Source organism: Lissotriton vulgaris, chromosome 11 (assembly GCF_964263255.1).
Source record: "Lissotriton vulgaris chromosome 11, aLisVul1.2, whole genome shotgun sequence".
Lineage (NCBI taxonomy): Eukaryota > Metazoa > Chordata > Amphibia > Caudata > Salamandridae > Lissotriton > Lissotriton vulgaris.
Genome location: NC_141699.1, coordinates 555,945,724 through 555,963,350, shown reverse-complemented (window position 1 = coordinate 555,963,350; position 17,627 = coordinate 555,945,724). Strand labels below are relative to the sequence as shown.

At 44.3% G+C, this 17,627-nt stretch overlaps 1 protein-coding gene across 1 annotated transcript in view; it reads left to right on the top strand.

Moving 5' to 3' along the window:
* The window catches only part of PPP3CC (protein phosphatase 3 catalytic subunit gamma), a 744,021-nt gene that overhangs the window by 297,857 nt on the left and 428,537 nt on the right, over nucleotides 1–17,627 (top strand). The window contains exon 4 of the mRNA XM_086943633.1: nucleotides 9,676–9,787. Within this exon, the coding sequence (XP_086799759.1) occupies nucleotides 9,676–9,787 (112 nt within the window). The remainder of the gene's footprint in view (nucleotides 1–9,675; nucleotides 9,788–17,627) is intronic.

Genomic DNA, 17,627 nt, shown 5'->3' with positions numbered 1-17,627 from the left:
CCCAGAACACGAGGCGCGTGCGCACAGCTACCTAGAACCGGAAAAGGAAACTCACTCACCCACGCAACAACACTCACACATGCAACGCCACTCACCCACGCAACGCCACTCACCCACGCAACGCCACTCACTCAAAGCAACACCACTCACACACGCAACGCAACTCACTCTCGCAACACCACTCACACACGCAACACCACTCACACACGCAACACCACTCACACACGCAACACCACTCACACACGCAACGCCACTCATCCACGCAGCCCCACTCACACATGCATCGCCACTCACACATGCATCGCCACTCACACACGCATCGCCACTCACACACGCAACGCCACTCACCCACGCAACGCCACTCACCCACGCAACGCCACTCACCCACGCAACGCCACTCACCCACGCAACGCCACTCACCCACGCAACGCCACTCACCCACGCAACGCCACTCACCCACGCAACGCCACTCACCCACGCAACGCCACTCACCCAGGCAAGGCCACTCACCCAGGCAAGGCCACTCACCCAGGCAAGGCCACTCACCCACGCAAGGCCACTCACCCACGCAAGGCCACTCACCCACGCAAGGCCACTCACCCACGCAAGGCCACTCACCCACGCAAGGCCACTCACCCACGCAAGGCCACTCACCCACGCAAGGCCACTCACCCACGCAAGGCCACTCACCCACGCAAGGCCACTCACCCACGCAAGGCCACTCACCCACGCAAGGCCACTCACCCACGCAAGGCCACTCACCCACGCAAGGCCACTCACCCACGCAAGGCCACTCACCCACGCAAGGCCACTCACCCACGCAAGGCCACTCACCCACGCAAGGCCACTCACCCACGCAAGGCCACTCACCCACGCAAGGCCACTCACCCACGCAAGGCCACTCACCCACGCAAGGCCACTCACCCACGCAACGCCACTCACCCACGCAACGCCACTCACCCACGCAACGCCACTCACCCACGCAACGCCACTCACTCACGCAACGCCACTCACACCCACGCAGTGCCACTTTTACCCACACAGCACCACTTTCAGACACACAACGCCACTCACACCCACGCAAGCCCCCTATCACACACGCAACGCCACACTCACCCATGCAATGCCACTCACCCACACAAGGCCACTCACCCACGCAAGGCCACTCACCCACGCAAGGCCACTCACCCACGCAAGGCCACTCACCCACGCAAGGCCACTCACCCACGCAAGGCCACTCACCCACGCAAGGCCACTCACCCATGCAACGCCACTCACCCATGCAACGCCACTCACCCATGCAACGCCACTCACCCATGCAACGCCACTCACCCATGCAACGCCACTCACTCAAAGCCACTTACACCCACGCAGTGCCACTTTCACCCACACTGTGCAGTGCACAATAGGTCTCGCAGTAGGAAAGTTGGAGCTATTGGTTTTGTAAATGACAAAGCCCTTTGTTTTTAAAATGAAAACAAAAATAAAAGGCATTGTTATTTGCAATTGTAATAGCTCCAACTTTCCTACTGCGAGACCTATTGGCAACGCCAGTGCTTGTTTTTAAATGTGCCTAAGAATATGAGTTTAGAATTATTATTTTTTTTACCACTCTGAATTACGATTATCTTTAATGCAAGGTGATTTGAAAGGAGTTATTCTTTAAGTGATTTTTGTGGGCAAGCATTTACAATAAGAAGGTAAAAATATTGTGATAATTAATGTGACAGCTAAAGTCTGACCATCTAGCACTGTCGCACTTCTTCTAAAAGAACTGATAATCTCCATGTGTAGGTGGGCCTGTGGCACGAGATGGAAGGCCCCAAATTGCAACCATTTGAAAAAAAGTAATGATAGTTTCAAAAGAGAGATTTTGGGATACTGAATGGTTGCAGTATTCAGGCTTCAGGTTGGTCGGCACCCAAGGAAACCTACCAAAGCAGGTAGTTATAAAAAAGTAGATGCCAAATGGAATACAGGGTTGGGTTGCTTGTTTGCATCCGATCAGATTTCTTACCTACCAGCGGTCACTCTTTTGTGGGTGAGTCTATTGACTTGGACAGCAAAGCCCCCAAAACACTAACATATGCAGTTAAACTATGCTTTCAAAAAGGTGTCCTTAGGGATGCTGGTTGACTGCCGTATTATTATTATTTGGGCCTGGGGTTAGTTGGCACCCAGAGACATTTGTCAATGCCAGCTATTTCTGACAATTAGAGATCTGGGACAGTCCAGGCTCGCTTGGCTTGCCTGAATGTCGGCACATTTTTTTTACCATTAATTATCAAAGTGCAAGTAGATAAAAGCACAATCTACTCTTTTTTATGTAATGAAAGTAAATTATCCCTTGCAGTTGGAGAGGTATTGCTCCCCAAGTGTGCTGGGTGTAAGGGACGTCCCTTACTCTGCTCCCAAAGGGAGCCCAAACGATGATTAGATAGTTGTTAAGGTCAAATAGCGACCTTCCATGTCTCTGGGACATTGTTTTCTTCTCCACTAAAGAGATCTGATGCACAGAGCTCTTATCTACATAGGATATCATGCCACCAAAGCCACCTCAGAAGCATGGCGTTTCTCTAGGGAAAAAGAGACTTGTATTGGAGAACAAAGCATGTCCCCTCCCAGTTACAATGACCAAAGTGGAGGGGCAAGTTTAAAAAGGACAAAACTAATCACATTATTCCCATATCTCATATTTTAGCTGGAGGGTCGATATGCTTAATATTCCCTTGTAGTCTTGTCCTGCTATAACATCACCCCAGTTCAAAACATTACAGACTAATGCCCCTGCCTTCCGTTCAGGGTTTCCTATAATCTGCAATGAAGATGTTCTCCACAGCAGCAACACTTAAGGTTGTCTTCAAAATTACTGACCAACTGATGATTGTCCTGTCTTCCTGAGAAGTTATTCATACCCTGATTTGTACTTTCATGGTCAACGCAGATTCGAAGCTATTCTGGATATTAATACTGCCAACAAACTGGTAAGGAAAGAAACTTTCAGAATGTTGCCTTTACATCTGATTTGTCCCCAACTACATCTGGTAGTCGAGATGTGTGACATCTGTTCTCAAGTTGCTTACTTTCACATCCCTGTCACAAGAAATCGCCATACGTTTTCAAGATTCTAATGGGGAAAGGTCACTATCACTACAAATTGCTATGTTGCAGAATCAAGTTGGTTTGTGCACTTTCTTGGCATTTAAAACAGCATGGGGTGTGTCTGCAAAAGAAACCAATCCTTACTTAAAGCTTCTATGGTAACTGTCTAATCAAGGCCTTTGCACTGCAAAAAACTACTACTTAGGACTTTCAGACAACAGTTTCTGAACTCCATTTTCTGTGTCCCCCGTACATATTCCTAGATTGGCATTCATTTTAATTCAGGTACTGAGTGACTTCTTCAGCCCTGGATGCGCAGACCGTTTCCTTCAAAAGTGCAATGCTTAGCTATTCTACAAAAGTTTTGTCTGCTGCAGATAGGTCCTCTTCTAACAGTGCAGCACATCTAATTTCTTCTGGGATTAATGGTCTCATGCATTTTAGACTACCAGTTAACTGTACCAAAGTAAGAACTGTGCAGCTCTATGTGTAGCATCAGAGGAGTCAACTAGGAAGACCAAATGGCACTTTCTCAACCAGCAAGTACTACAGTCTCTGACAGGGTGGAGCTGGTGGTTAATTTTCAAGAAGGTCTTTTTTTCATTACCTGCTATGCCAGATAGTTTTCTCAGATGCAGCACTGACATGTTGAGGATTACATCAAGGCACACTAATGTTGCGAGGCACATTTGGAAACTGAGTACTATATCAATTTGCTTTTTCTCTGAGCATCCCTTCTGGCTTTTGAGCATTCCATCATTCCATCTGGCTTTCAGTATGTTTATACTGTTCAGTTTAGTCAAAGCCTGGTCTCCTTCAGGTAGACACCACCACCAGACAGTATTACCTACACAGGAAGAGGTATGTGGTTGAGGGTTCTCTTCCTGGAAGCTCAAGCCTTAAGTAGTTGGCTGAAAAAGAATCTTGCACTCAAAGCTCTTCACTTTCTAGACTTGGAAAATGTCCTGTCAGATGCAGTCGGCAGGATTTTAAAGCAGATTCATAAGTGGGTAGTATGTGATGTCATGCTTCAAGATGTCTTCAGTGTAGGGGGTAACTACAAAAAAACTTCATCGGAAATCAAGAAGAGCCAAAACTTTCATCCATATTCATGAAGCGGTGATAATAGGTTATTCCTTTTTGTAAATTTTCTCATGGAACTTGCATTTTTTTTAACAATTCATCTGATTCCAACATCACTGATCAAATGAGTGCTCCAAAGCCAGACTGATCTTTTAGCACAAGGATGGCCGAGACAGTAGTGTTTCACAGATCTCCTTCACATGTCTAGGACACGTCACTAGAGGTTATCATGCAAACCATACCTTTTATCTGGGCTGAAGGGCCTTATTCACCAAATCGTACCATCACTAAACGTGTCAATATGTTTCCTGAAGTCTTTAAAAGTGGGCTCTTAAAGCTTCCAAAAATGTATGGATATTCTGAAGAAGGCGATGAGGTGTCTTTTAACAAAATTGGCTCATGCCTCGAAGTGGGAGAAGTTTTGCATTTGGTATATATAGAATGGCATTAGTTCAGTCACATGCCAGCAAAGAAGAGACAGGATTACTGTATCTACTGAGCTTTGTTAAAGCAGGCCTGCAGTTCTCATCTGTCAAGATACACCTCGCAACACTTCTGTAGGCACCCTGTTTACAGAAAGTCATTCTCTATATCTTTTTTCACATTCCACATGATCAGATTTATTTGTGGGTGTTAAGAATGTGTTTCTACAAATTAGATAAACATCACACCCGTTCAAGTTTATTATGGTCCAGGCAACGCGAAGTTCAAACCCATAATTCAAGCTTCTCTTCATCATATGAGAAGGAAAGCAGATTTCCAGGTTGCCATCACATCAGCTTGTAGGGTTAGTGAAGACAGAGCTTTGTTCTCTCAAGAACAATACATGGGTTTCTACTCCAGTAGGTTGTCTTTGAAAACTTATCCTTTTTTGCTTCTAAATGTTACCTTCGATTTTCATGTGGAACAATACTATTTCCTTCTTTGCTTCTAAAAAATCTGAGATCTCCTGCAGAAATGTAATTGCATGTTTTGGATGTCAAAACAGCCTTCAGTGTTTATTCTGGCAAAACAACAGTGATTAGAGATTCTAGGTAACTTTGCTCTCTGTAGTATAATTGAGACTAGAATGCTTGCTTGTAAATAATCCAATTCTAGAACGATAATTTTGTGCATTAGCTTGTGTTAAGAAATCGCCATTTCCCTGGAAAACCCATCTCCTACTCTACAATATGTATAGCAGCTTGAGAACATTTCCAACAGCCATTTGCAAATCTGGTAGTTGAAGTTCATACGTTCATTCACCAGTCATTACTGTTTAGAGACTGACTTCATAGCAGAGTCTAAAGCGGGTCAAGTAGCGATCAGGAATTTATTTGGTTAACTTCTTTCGTTACGATTGTTATACTCCTGTAGTCTTCCCTTCACTTTCTTGAGATTTTTGGCTTGCTGCTCTATTGAAATGTGTGACTGTCAGTGAAGATCCCTTGCAGGCAAAAGAAAAATTATTTACTTGTAAACCTAGTCCATGAGACTTCTTATTGGAGTCCTAAACAACCCATTCCTCTCCTCAGAGACTGCTTTATTATGGTAAAAAATACCAAGTAGCAGTTCTTACTCGCCATCAAAATGTACTGAATCATCCACCTGTATAGGTCGCCCTTAAAGGGGCTGTGTCAAATGTCACTTCCACAGTGGTACTATATGGCCCTATTTCGCTCGTTGTTCAGTTTTCCTTTGTACATTAGGGCAGCAAAATTCAGTTTTAGCCTTTTAAAAAAAAATCTTTGAAGTACTTTTAACGTTGAATTTACTATTTATTAAGGAAAATAATGGAAATGTAGCCTTCGATATGCTGCACTGTTTATATTTAAACTTGGACAGTTTATAAATTATACATTTCGATATAAACAGTGTTCCATGATCCCACCCATGGGTGGGCCTATTTAGGTGCATAGGAGTTGAATGAAAATTCCCTTGATGAAAAGCCAGGATTACAAGGTATTGGCTTGTTATGAGGGAGTTTGTTCCGCAAATAGTAAACATACAGAAGGTTTGCCTATACAGACGCTGTCGGCATCCTCTTTAAGTTGGTTAACCATTGTACTGACTAGCCTTCCATATTTCAAAATACATTTGACCTATTAATGAGTTAAACAAGACTCTAGAAAAGACCATCTTTTTCGGAATCTGATCTAGAAAATGTCCTTGACAATCTCAATCGACATTGACTGCAGGAATGACATAAAGAACATTATTGTGCCCTCCCTTAATTGTGCCGGACGTGAATGCCCTGACTTAATTTTGGTAATCAGGAGTCTTATACCCTGGCTTGATTGTGGCAATTGTGTGTCTGCTGTGAGCATCCTGGCCTATCCTGGTTGTGTCCGCTGTGAGTGCTGTGTCCTGTTTTTATGGTGCCCACTCTGACAGCCATGGACGCTTGTCATTCCCTTCTGTGATTCAGGCTCCTTCTGTACTGTACTTGCTGCGTATTAAACTGAACTCACCGAGATCTTCTTCCAGGGCCTGAACTTTATATACTCTATTCGCATTCTCTATATTTTTGGTTGTGTTGGTTATATATACATTACGTACTTCCATCCCAGCAAGGAAAGACCTATTTGTACATAGTGTTCACTGTGAGCCATATCATGCACAGAGGGCCCATTGTGAGCCATGCCTCGGGTCTACAGAGCCCCATGGTTGCCATGCCCTGTTTACACTGTAACTACTTTGGGAGCACAGTTGGGAGTCGTGTTTCGTTTGGTATTTGCACACTTAATCATGCTGTCTGTTTAATACCGCAGTTATACATCTGTGCTGCATCCTCTGTAAGCCATGACTTGCTTGTATTGTATCTTCTGCTAGCCACTGCCTGTTTTTGACAGACCTTCAGAATTCGGTATTTTATCACCCAATACAATTGGGTGGTAAAATACCGAATTCAGGTGTACATGCACATCTGTGCATGTACACCTGTGCCATGTAACACACAGACATGCCCTTAGGGCATGTATGTGTGCCACATGGCACACAAGCCTGGAATTGGGGTGCTACAGGGTGTCAAAGTGACACCCCGTTCACCCTTGCAGGATTCGATATTTACCGATTCGGTAAATACCGAATCGGTATTTCCCATTGATTCCTATGGGCTTCAAGGTCCATAGGAATCAATAGGGAATACCGATTCGGTATCTACCGAATCGGTAAATACCGATTCATACCGATTCGGTAATTCTGAAATAAGAATTACCTACATCTGCCCCTTCCTATTTATCTTCTCTTAAATACCGAATCGGTATGATTCGGTATTTAAGAGTAGGTAAATAGGAATTACCTGCATCTGGCCCTAAGTGTTTTGTGAGAAAAATGGGTGTACTAAATGTTTTTCAGTTGTCATAGTACATCTTAGTAAACACTCTGTGCTCTATGTCCTACACCAGAATAAAGTCTCGTTGCGAGCAATAAATCCAAGACCAATGACCTGGCTTATTAGGTTATCAGCTATCCCCTAACTTCGAAGCAAAGTGGCATCTGTTTTTGGGTGTTGACAACCTAAACATGTCAGCTAATAAGTTTCTGAAACTAATAGCTCTACTTGGAGTGAGTTAAAAGGCTATTTTCATTCCGTACTGTACTCGCCATGCTACATTATGGAATTGTCTGTCACATGTTGAGAGGCTTGAAGTCTGAGTTATCAACCTGAAGCACAATTAATGCTCCTTTAGTGATATTAACCCCTGCGCCCTGTTGACCATTGTCCCCAGTGCGTCACAAACCTATTTTGCTCAGTTTAAACTCAGCACATCCGTAGAAACCGGTCCTCATTGTGATTAGACCGATCTAGAGTTGGTTATAAATGTAATTAGATTACATGCACCCTCTTCACTACTGTTTACAGATTCAAATAAAATACTTTAGTTCCAGGTTTCCATATGACCTTGTACAGGAAATGACCCCCCCCCCTCTTCAGTCTTTTTTGCATCCTTCCTAGACCTCCTTGGGTCTGCAGTAAGCCTTGATTATTGTTGAATGCTTAGTGTTGGCCAGAATGCCGACCCGGTCAAATGTTTCTGCTTTGTGATTGATGAGGAGGTTTGAGTTTCTTTGGAGTTAAACTAAAAGACTACTTCAGTATTATACTTTTTTGCCCTCCCACCACAGTGTTTGAGGTTGTTGAGAAACCTGAAAAATAACTTCAAGGTTGGCATATTCATTTTAGAGGACTTGTCCCTGGTATTAGATCACAACAGTAAATGTGTGGAGTAGGCCAACTGTTTATAAAGTAATACAAATCATGTGTGTTTATGTGAAAGATCCTGCATCAAGGGAGTCATGGGACAGAGGATACAAATTCATGGCTTTTTAATTTTTCTCAGCGTACATGTATAGCTGAAACTCACCACTCCGATATTCATAATTCTCATCTTATGCAAAAGGGTTGCCTTCATCTTTTGTTAGCATTTATGCCACTACCTTAAACCTTCTTGATAAATCTCATTGTCAAGACCTGTGAAGTCCATAGGAGAAGTGCAGGTACATCAGAAATGTGTTGGGGCCCTGGATTCACTGTAGCCATACAGACAAATATACACTAACAGAATTAGGAAGCGAGATTGGACCAGGGACTTAGTTATATTCTAGCTATAGCACGTAACCAGAATCTAAAACTGTAAACTTTTAATACTGCTTCCCACTGATACCTACTTATGGCACATATCAATCGCTCTAGTATGCATCAGTAGTAAATAGCATGGAATGCTGTACCTTTTTAGATCACACATACTCCGGTCCACACTCAGGAGGAAAAGGGAACAGTAAGAATGGATGACGCAAGGAAAGTTCATAGAAAAAAAGTTGACCCTCACAACCTTTGGATGTACCTTGACTTCAATAAAGAGATGGCAAATTATGTTTCCTTCCCTCTTCACTATGTTCTATTGTTTATTTATATATGTATGCTTTCTGATCCTCTCAAAACTTGCTATTGCATAGTCCAGTTTTTATTGCTTTATCCGATTACTGAAAATGAAAGTCCCCAAATCCTTCTGGTTTCTTTGTTAAATATTTCTAAATCAAGAAGGCAATAAGAGTTGTTTAGATAACACAGTTATGTGTTTTAGACCCATTTTAGTTACCCAAAGTTCTCACTAGAAATAGCACCTTGACACTAAGGTTAAAACGAAGTTAGCCTCCAGACATCATCTCTTAAACAAAATGCTACATTAGCAGAACTGTGTAAATTATGCGGTAAAAAGAGACTTTGCCTAACAGCTGGTACCACAGTGAGTTGCCTGCCTGGTCACTCTCCAGGTGCGACATTAAAGCCTTCTCTAAAGTTCGTTTTCTACAGTAGGCTGTCGCTGTCCTTAATATTGTTAGTTTGTTGCTTTTGCAGCTACAGACGCATTTAGTGACGCCGAAGTTTAGTGACTAATTTAAGGGAAATATGTTGGCAGCTTCTAATTGGCTTTCATGTATACCTTGTTGCAGATTTCCTTGCTGTAGTTAAAATATGTTACCTTTTATGTTTAATTTCCTTTGTAGTGCGTTTTATACCTGTGGAGTTTAAAGATTAATCATCCAAAGACGCTGTTCCTGTTGCGGGGGAACCATGAGTGCAGACACCTCACAGAATACTTCACCTTCAAACAGGAATGTAAGTAAGACAGACCCTTTCATTCTACTTGATACTCAACCCCTCCTCTCTTTCTACGCTTGTTTTCCCTCAATTCAGTGTCATATTTGTTTCCACAGTTGCCATTCCTTTTTCTTTTTCCTTTAGTTTGTCTAGGAGTTGACCAAAAAATGAAGCATTGAGGGTTATGAAATGGGATTCTGACAGTCATTGCAGGGAAGAAAGTGCCGTTTGTTTCGAACAGCCAGTTTTCCATACATCTCCATCATATTTCCTTCACTGTTTAACCTTTGGTATGGAAATTATCCAAACCGGCTCATGGTACTAAAGCTTCCAGTTGTTTCAAACTCTGGTTAATAGATGACATTTGTGTTGTACTCTTCTGACTTGGCTCTAGTTAAAATGCCTTTCTAAACTGCCTTCGGAAAATTTCTAAGTTTTGTGTGTCCTCTGCTCAGCAGCCATAGTGGCTCATTGCTGTTGTGTACATTGCTGGTGAGGACTATGGAAGTGTGACCACAGTTACATTTTGCTTCTTCTCCCACACTAAGCTTTTCTTTCCAACACTATTGGCCCATGCCAAAACTGCGATGTGTGTTATGGCCCTGTTGACTTCTCTTGAGTATGTATTTCCTACTTTCCTCCCTCTTGAAGTCCTCACGTTAGTAACCTCTGCTTCTCATACACAGATCTTTGGTAACTACTTCATGTGAAAATATCAACCATAACCAACAACAAGCCTGTCTTGCACATGTGCTTGACAAATTATTTAAAGTACATACCTTCTTGTGAGATCACCTGTCCACCGTCCGCTTCCTTCTATGCTGTGTAATCTATTTGTGTAATTTCTATGCGGTTAGAAGTGAGCTCTCCAGAAATTCATCCACCTGATACATGTCTTGGCCACAACGTGAGAGCTCTTACATCTTCCCTATCACTTGAAAGGCAACAGTAAAATACTCAGTTTTGTCTATCAGTAGTGGTCATTCGCTTTCCCTCAGAGTTTTTTATACACCTTATAGTAAAGGGATGTTAACTTAAGTGCGTGAAGTATAGCTGTGCATAGTTCGATATTGGTGCTAATGAGGAATGCAAGTGCCAAGTTTGATATATGAATTTTAGGTGTTACACCATATGGCTTTTTCTAATTTTTTTTGGCTATGAAAGAGAAAGAAGCGTTTTTATTCATGGAGGTCATGACACTGGCCATTTTTCGATGGGCAAAATACAGCCTTTTCTGACTCGAACACAGTGTCTGTGAGACAGGCCCAGATGAAGCACGTCACATTTGTAACAGTATGCAATATGAAGTGAATGATTGTTTTTGTCACATTCTGTTTTTCCAAGGACATTAATCTTCTACAGCATCTCACATATGTCAGAAAATCCTCAATTTTTAAAAATACTTTAACTAGATTGCTAATAATTGCAAGTGATAGTGCGTATTTCTCTTTAAAATGTGTTTATTGACAGGCTTGCCACATGCCCCAAGGCAGGGGTACAATAATATTATTCTCATATATCGATACCAGCCAAGTTTTGCATATAACAATAAAAATATCCAGAACTGACCCCCGCCCCCTCCATCCGACTCGGCACTAAAAAAAATATATATCATACAAGTGTCGGTGAAGTATACAAAGAAGAGACCATGTGAACACATATGAGTGGTAGTCCGTAAAAAGTAGTTCCAAGACCAACAAGTCTTGGCCCGATCTAGGGAAAAAGATATCCTGTATAGGAGCAAGACAATCACTCAACTGGTTGGCTCAATAAGTACACCGTTAGTGGAGCCAGAAATCTTTAGGTCGTGAGGCCTTCTGTAACTCCTCTGCATACGCCTCCAGTTGTTCCCTACAATATGTTAAATCTTTGATCCATTTCTTTACAGTGTGCTTAGATTTTGCCCCCCAACATTGCGCCACAGCATGCTTAGCCAGCAGGGTTGAACCAGCAACCAATCTCCTATTGCAGGGTTTGAGATATTTCACACTACCCAGCAGGCACACCTCGGGCTTGCGCCGCACCCTCTCCAGCACAACATCCAAGAGCACTCTCACAACCTTGGCCCAGAACGCAGCTATCCCATCATACTGCCATGCTAGATGTAAAAAATCAGCATCAGCCTGCCCACTCCGCACACAATTAGCTCAGGCCGAATCTGTGCAACTGCACTGGCGTGTAATATAACTGGTGCAAAAATGTTAAATGAATGATACGCAAATTATAGTTCGCTGTGAGGCGACCATTTAGCTCGCAGCAGAATTTCCAGTTAGCGAACGGTAACTCAAACCCCAGCATGGCGTTCCATTTGATATATGATCTCCCATTTCCCGCTGTGAAGCATCATACAGTCTAGTCATCAGGCCCTTGTGTTCCTTCCCAGACCGCACCGCCTGCAGCGTTCTCAATGCCTGTGGTTCAGTGGGATAATTGGGATAGATGGACCCGACCACCTGCCGCACCCTCACGTAGGTAAATCCCAGCATCAACCTGGGATCGCGACCCGCCTGTACACTCTGGAGTGAGCGAAACTGACCCCTGTCATACAGGTCTCCCATTCGCTTAACACTCACATTCGCCAGCGCTCTTATAGCAGGGCGCTCCTGAGCTGCCGATATGTCAGGATGCTCAGCAATAGGGAGCTTCGAGGCATACAGGTAATCGAGCTGTGCCCTCTTGGCAAAGGTCCGCCAGGCCCAGGCAGTGCACTGCACTGGGTTGATTTCCGTCCTGGGGCCCACACTCCCTCCAGAGAGTGCTGCTGCTATTAGCGGCATCGGAAGCACCAAGTTGGACTCGATCGGCGTGTGCGGCAAGAACTGTTGTGGAAAGAACGCATAGTGTGCAAACTGCGCCTGCGTGCATAGATAATATAAGCGCATATCTGGTGCCTCAAACACGCCTCGATCGAACGGCTGTACAAGAACGTTCCAGCTACATCGGGGCTTCTTATCCCCCAAACAAAGGACAGAAGGGCCGATTGCAATGTCTTGAACAGCAGGGCAATTTTTAGTCGAATATTGATATTCACAAACAAATATAACAATTTGGGCAATCTAAAAATTTTCGTGACTGCTATCCTATCAGCCATTGACAGCGGTATCCTAGACCACCATTCCGCCTTATCTGTGATCTGTGTTACGACCCATCCATAGTTCATGGAGATTACCAATTCAGGATCCCTATGCAGCCAGATTCCTTGGTACTTTCCCGGATCCAAATAAGAGGAAAGTCAAGCTCAACCTCTCGCGTACCAGCTATCAGTGGAAACACCGTCGACTGAGCCCAGTTGATCCCTAACCCAGAATAGCCTTTGAATTTTACATACTCACAAAGTAGTTCAGGCAGCTAGATCTCTGGCTCGCGCACATAAAGGAGCATGTCGTCAGCATACAATGAGACCATCAAGGGTCGCTGCCTGAAACGCAACGCAGCTGACGCACGCAGCTGACGCATGCAGCTGACGCAGTTTGCAGGACAGAGGCTCCAAGGTAAGCGCAAATAGCATTGGCGATAGGGGGCAGCGCTGCCGTGTACCTCTGCTTGATTGGGAAGGCCGAAGACACCCAGCCATTGACACGCACTCTAGCCACAGGCTCAGTATACAGCACCCTAATCCATTGGAGAAAAACGACGGAAGACCCATTCTAGTTAAAACAATAAACATATTATCCCATTGAAGGGAATCAAATGCTTTTGCAGCATCCAGCAGCACTGCCACTGCCTGGAAGTCGGGTTCAGAGTAATGCAAAGTGGCAAACATTGTGCATAAGTTGTGGGTGGTAGACCGAGAAGGTACAAATCCTGACTAGTCAGGGATAACCAATAAGGGAACCAGCGGCTGCAGCCAGATAGCAATCATCTTTGCTAGGATCTTGGCATCGATATTAATAACAGACAGAGGCCGGTAAGAGTTGCAGCGACTTGAATCCTTATCAGGTTTTTAAAGCATAACCAGGAGGGCATCCTTCAAGGATGGGAGGAGATGGCCAGCACCATACGCCTCCTCATAAACGTCTAGAAGCCTCAGGGCCAAATCATCAATGTAAGTTTTATCAAATTCACTGGGAAGGCCATCTAGCCCGGCAGCCTTGCATGTGGGGAGGGACATAATAGCAAGTTTTACATCCTCTACATAGAATGGTTGTGTGAGATATTCTCTATGTCCCGAAGCCAGCCAGCCGAGGGCCCAGTCATCCAGGTAGGAGTGCATGTCCGCTTCAGGGACTCTAGACCTACACTCGTACAGCCTGGAGCACAACCTAAGGATAGTCTTGCTAATCTCGGGAGTAGTGCAATGGGCCGTCCCGTCCTCATCTAACATCTCAATAATTTAGTCTTGACTACGAGGAGCTGCGAGTTTCTGTGCCTTCGAAGTGCCAGGCCTACCCCCTCCCCATAATACTGTGCAATGGATCATCTAGACTTGTGTACCATTTCTTGATCCACAGTATCATTGTGTTCCGTTATTAGTTTCCGTATCTTAGACAATGTTGCAGAAAATGGGTCTGTCTCGTATGCTCTCTCAAGAGTAGAAATCTCAGCCGCCAATCTACGAATGCGGCGTCTAAGATCACGCAGCACACCAGCCTGAGCCCCCATGCATACTCCCCTGATAGTCACCTTGAACGCCTCCCACAAGACGCCAGCGATGTCCACTGAGCCAGCATTCTTACGTAAAAAATTCCGAATAGCTTCTCCAACAGTGTGCTTAAAGACAGAATCAGTCAAGGAAGTGGGTTGCAACCGCCGTGCAAAGGGGGTCTCTTGTGGGTAGGTATCTGGAGTGATCCGACAGTGTACAAGCCTTATGGTCAATCCCGACTACCCACGTACAAGCAGCCTCGGTGGCAAGCCACAGATCCAGACGTGTACTTGACCCATACACATAGGAGACAAACGTACTCTCATGCGCCCCTGTGTGCCTCAAGACCCATACATCATGCATCCTCCAGTCTCCAACAAACCCGGCAGAGCCTCTGCAGCATTCTTGGATCGTATGATTCCCTGTCTCATACGGTCCAGCGCGGGATCTAAACCCAAATTAAAATCACCTCCCCAAATTCTCTCCACTGTAGGAAACCCAGAAATGCGGTGCCAAACATCAACAAAGAAGGCTGGGTCATCCAGGTTAAGGCCATACACATTTACCAGAAGAAAACTCACACCGCCCAGCCTATACCACTCGACCCTATTCATCAGTGTCAGTACTTATAACGGTAAAGGGAACCCCGCGTTTAACCAGAATGATCACGCCACGAGAATAGGTGGAATAAGAGGACGCCACTTTCACTCCAGCCCACCTTCCATCCACAGACTTCTCAGAATGTTTAGTGAGATACGTCTCTAGCAGAAAAGCTATCTGCACATTCATCCTATGATAGGCCAATACAGATCTAATTTTTGTTGGGAGTATTAAGGCCAAACACATTCCATGTTAGGAACTTTACTTTACCACCCATTCAGTGAAAAGATCATGCCAGATTTCCTAGATGGAGAATACCGGAATATGTGGTCACATCCATGAAGAAAATGATAAATACATCAACATTGAAGATAACAAGTGCCAGTGAGCTCAGTTGAGACCCCCCCCCCCATCCCCCGACCCAATTCAGCGTCCCCAACTTACCAAAGCCATCCCAGCCCATCCCCACCCAACTTCCCCATACAAAGAAAACAAACAATCTCAGATGGGGTGCTCCCATGCGGGGACGTTGGAGCCCGTCTAGCCTCCTAGCTAGTTGGAGTTGGCTGAGCATGCCTAGTAGATATGCCTATCACATTATAATACTGAGTACCACAACCTCGGGGAGAAAAAAAAAGGTGTGTAGAGACAGTGAGACCAAGCATGACATCCTGTGGATAAAAATTGAATTGTTAGAAACAACTTCACAACATTATATAGATACTGTCCCTAATGCCACAGTGCAAAAAGTAGAAAACACAGGCAACCCATCGCTCACTGTTCTTCATTGTCTGACAGCACCTGGGACCCATGACGCGCTCACTTTAGATGTTTAGCGTGTTCCAGAGCAGCTTTAGGGTTAGTAAAAAATGTTGAGTCTCCTTCAGGACCAATACGTAGCTGTGCACGGTATAGCATAGCGTAGGGAACTCCTTCGGAATGTAAAAACTTTTTCACAGCGTAAAATCAGGAAAGAACAATAGGGAGTTGCCCTGATGCACAATGTTACCCTTATCTTGTGCCATATGTAAAATGACATCTCGGTCCCTGTAATGCAACAAACGTGCTATAATTGGGCGAGGGGGAGCACCTTAGACCGGACGCGCAGCCAGAGATCGGTGCACCCGTTTGATGACAAACATGGGAGATAGCTGTTTACAACCAAATATTTCCTTGATTAAGTTCTCTACGAAGAGCCCCATTTTTCTAACATTTGCAGATTCCGGAAGGCCCATAATCCGGATGTTGTTGCGCCAGGAGCGGACCTCCAAATCCTCATTCTTTCCCTGGATAAGAGATAAGACATTTTCCATAGTCCCGTTTTCCGAAGTTTTTGGTGTAGCTGGAGGGAGTGGGTGCGGGTGCTAGGTCTGATTGTCACCAGGAGTCCTTCCATGTGTTGCTGCGGTTTCCAAAGACCAGTACTTCCGTCTTGTTTGTGTTCAGCTGCAGGCAGTTGTTCTTCATCCAGTTAGTGAGGTTTGTCATGCATCTGTTTTAAGATGGTTCTGGTGTTGGAGGGGTCGTTGGTGAGTAAGAGGATGAGTTGGGTGACGTCTACATAGGAAAATATGTTGAGGCCTTGGGATCGGACGATGTTGGCCAGCGGGGTCATATATATTCTGAAGAGTGTGGGGCCTGGGGGACACCGCAGGTGATCTCCTTGGGTTCAGAGGTAAAAGGTGGGAGGTGGATCCTTTGTGTTCTTCCGGTGAGGAAGGAGGTAATCAATCGGAGCGCTTCCCCCTGGATGCTGATGTGGTGAAGTCTTTCAATCAGTTTGAGGTGGGATATGGCGGTCGAAGGCTGCAGAGAGGTCAAGAAGGATCAAAGCTGTTGTTTATCCTCAGTCGAGGAGGGTTCAGATGCCATCGGTGCTGTGATTGCTGCGGAAGCCATATTGGGAGGTGTCAAGTAGCTGGTTCTGCTCCAGTGGTATATGAGCATTAGAGCAAGTGCTTCTTACTTGTAGTTGTTACCCAGTTTCTATTACAGAAGAATCAATATATATATGCATTTTAGTATGAATTTTATTTTACAGTATATCAGTAGAAAGCACACCTTGTTAATGGTTTATAGCTTGGTGGTTTGCACAAGCTGATATAAAACACAATGGCAATAATTTTGGCTTTTGTTTAATGAAAATATTTTCTCAAACTTTGCTGCTATACAGAGAACACGTACGACATAGGCATCAACACTGAACACTGCCAATCCTCACCTAGTGATTAGCCATTACCATTACCATTTATTTCGATCATTGTAGACCATAAAAGCAAAAGTTAAAAATACATACATCACTGAATTTGGACGATAAAAACATCAAACGTTACAGAATATAGCCATGTGCAATAAGTTAAACACATTTCATAACAGTTTAAAAGGTAGTAAAGTTTAAAGCAAATTAAATGATGATTCCATGTATTAGTAAAATCAAGACAGTAGGAAATGGGAAAGAAACATTTATCATGTGCGGGGGGAGGTTAAAAACTTGCGGTGCCTAAGCCACATAGAGTTAAGGAAACGGGATACAGCAAACACAATCAGGGAATGAGTGTCAGTTCTTAAAACCCGGAATGCCTCCCATGACTGTCTACACCCCAGGTTCCTGAATAGTGGAAGAAGCCAATACCTCCTGGTCCGTTATATCCTGGGCAAAAGAAGAAAACATGA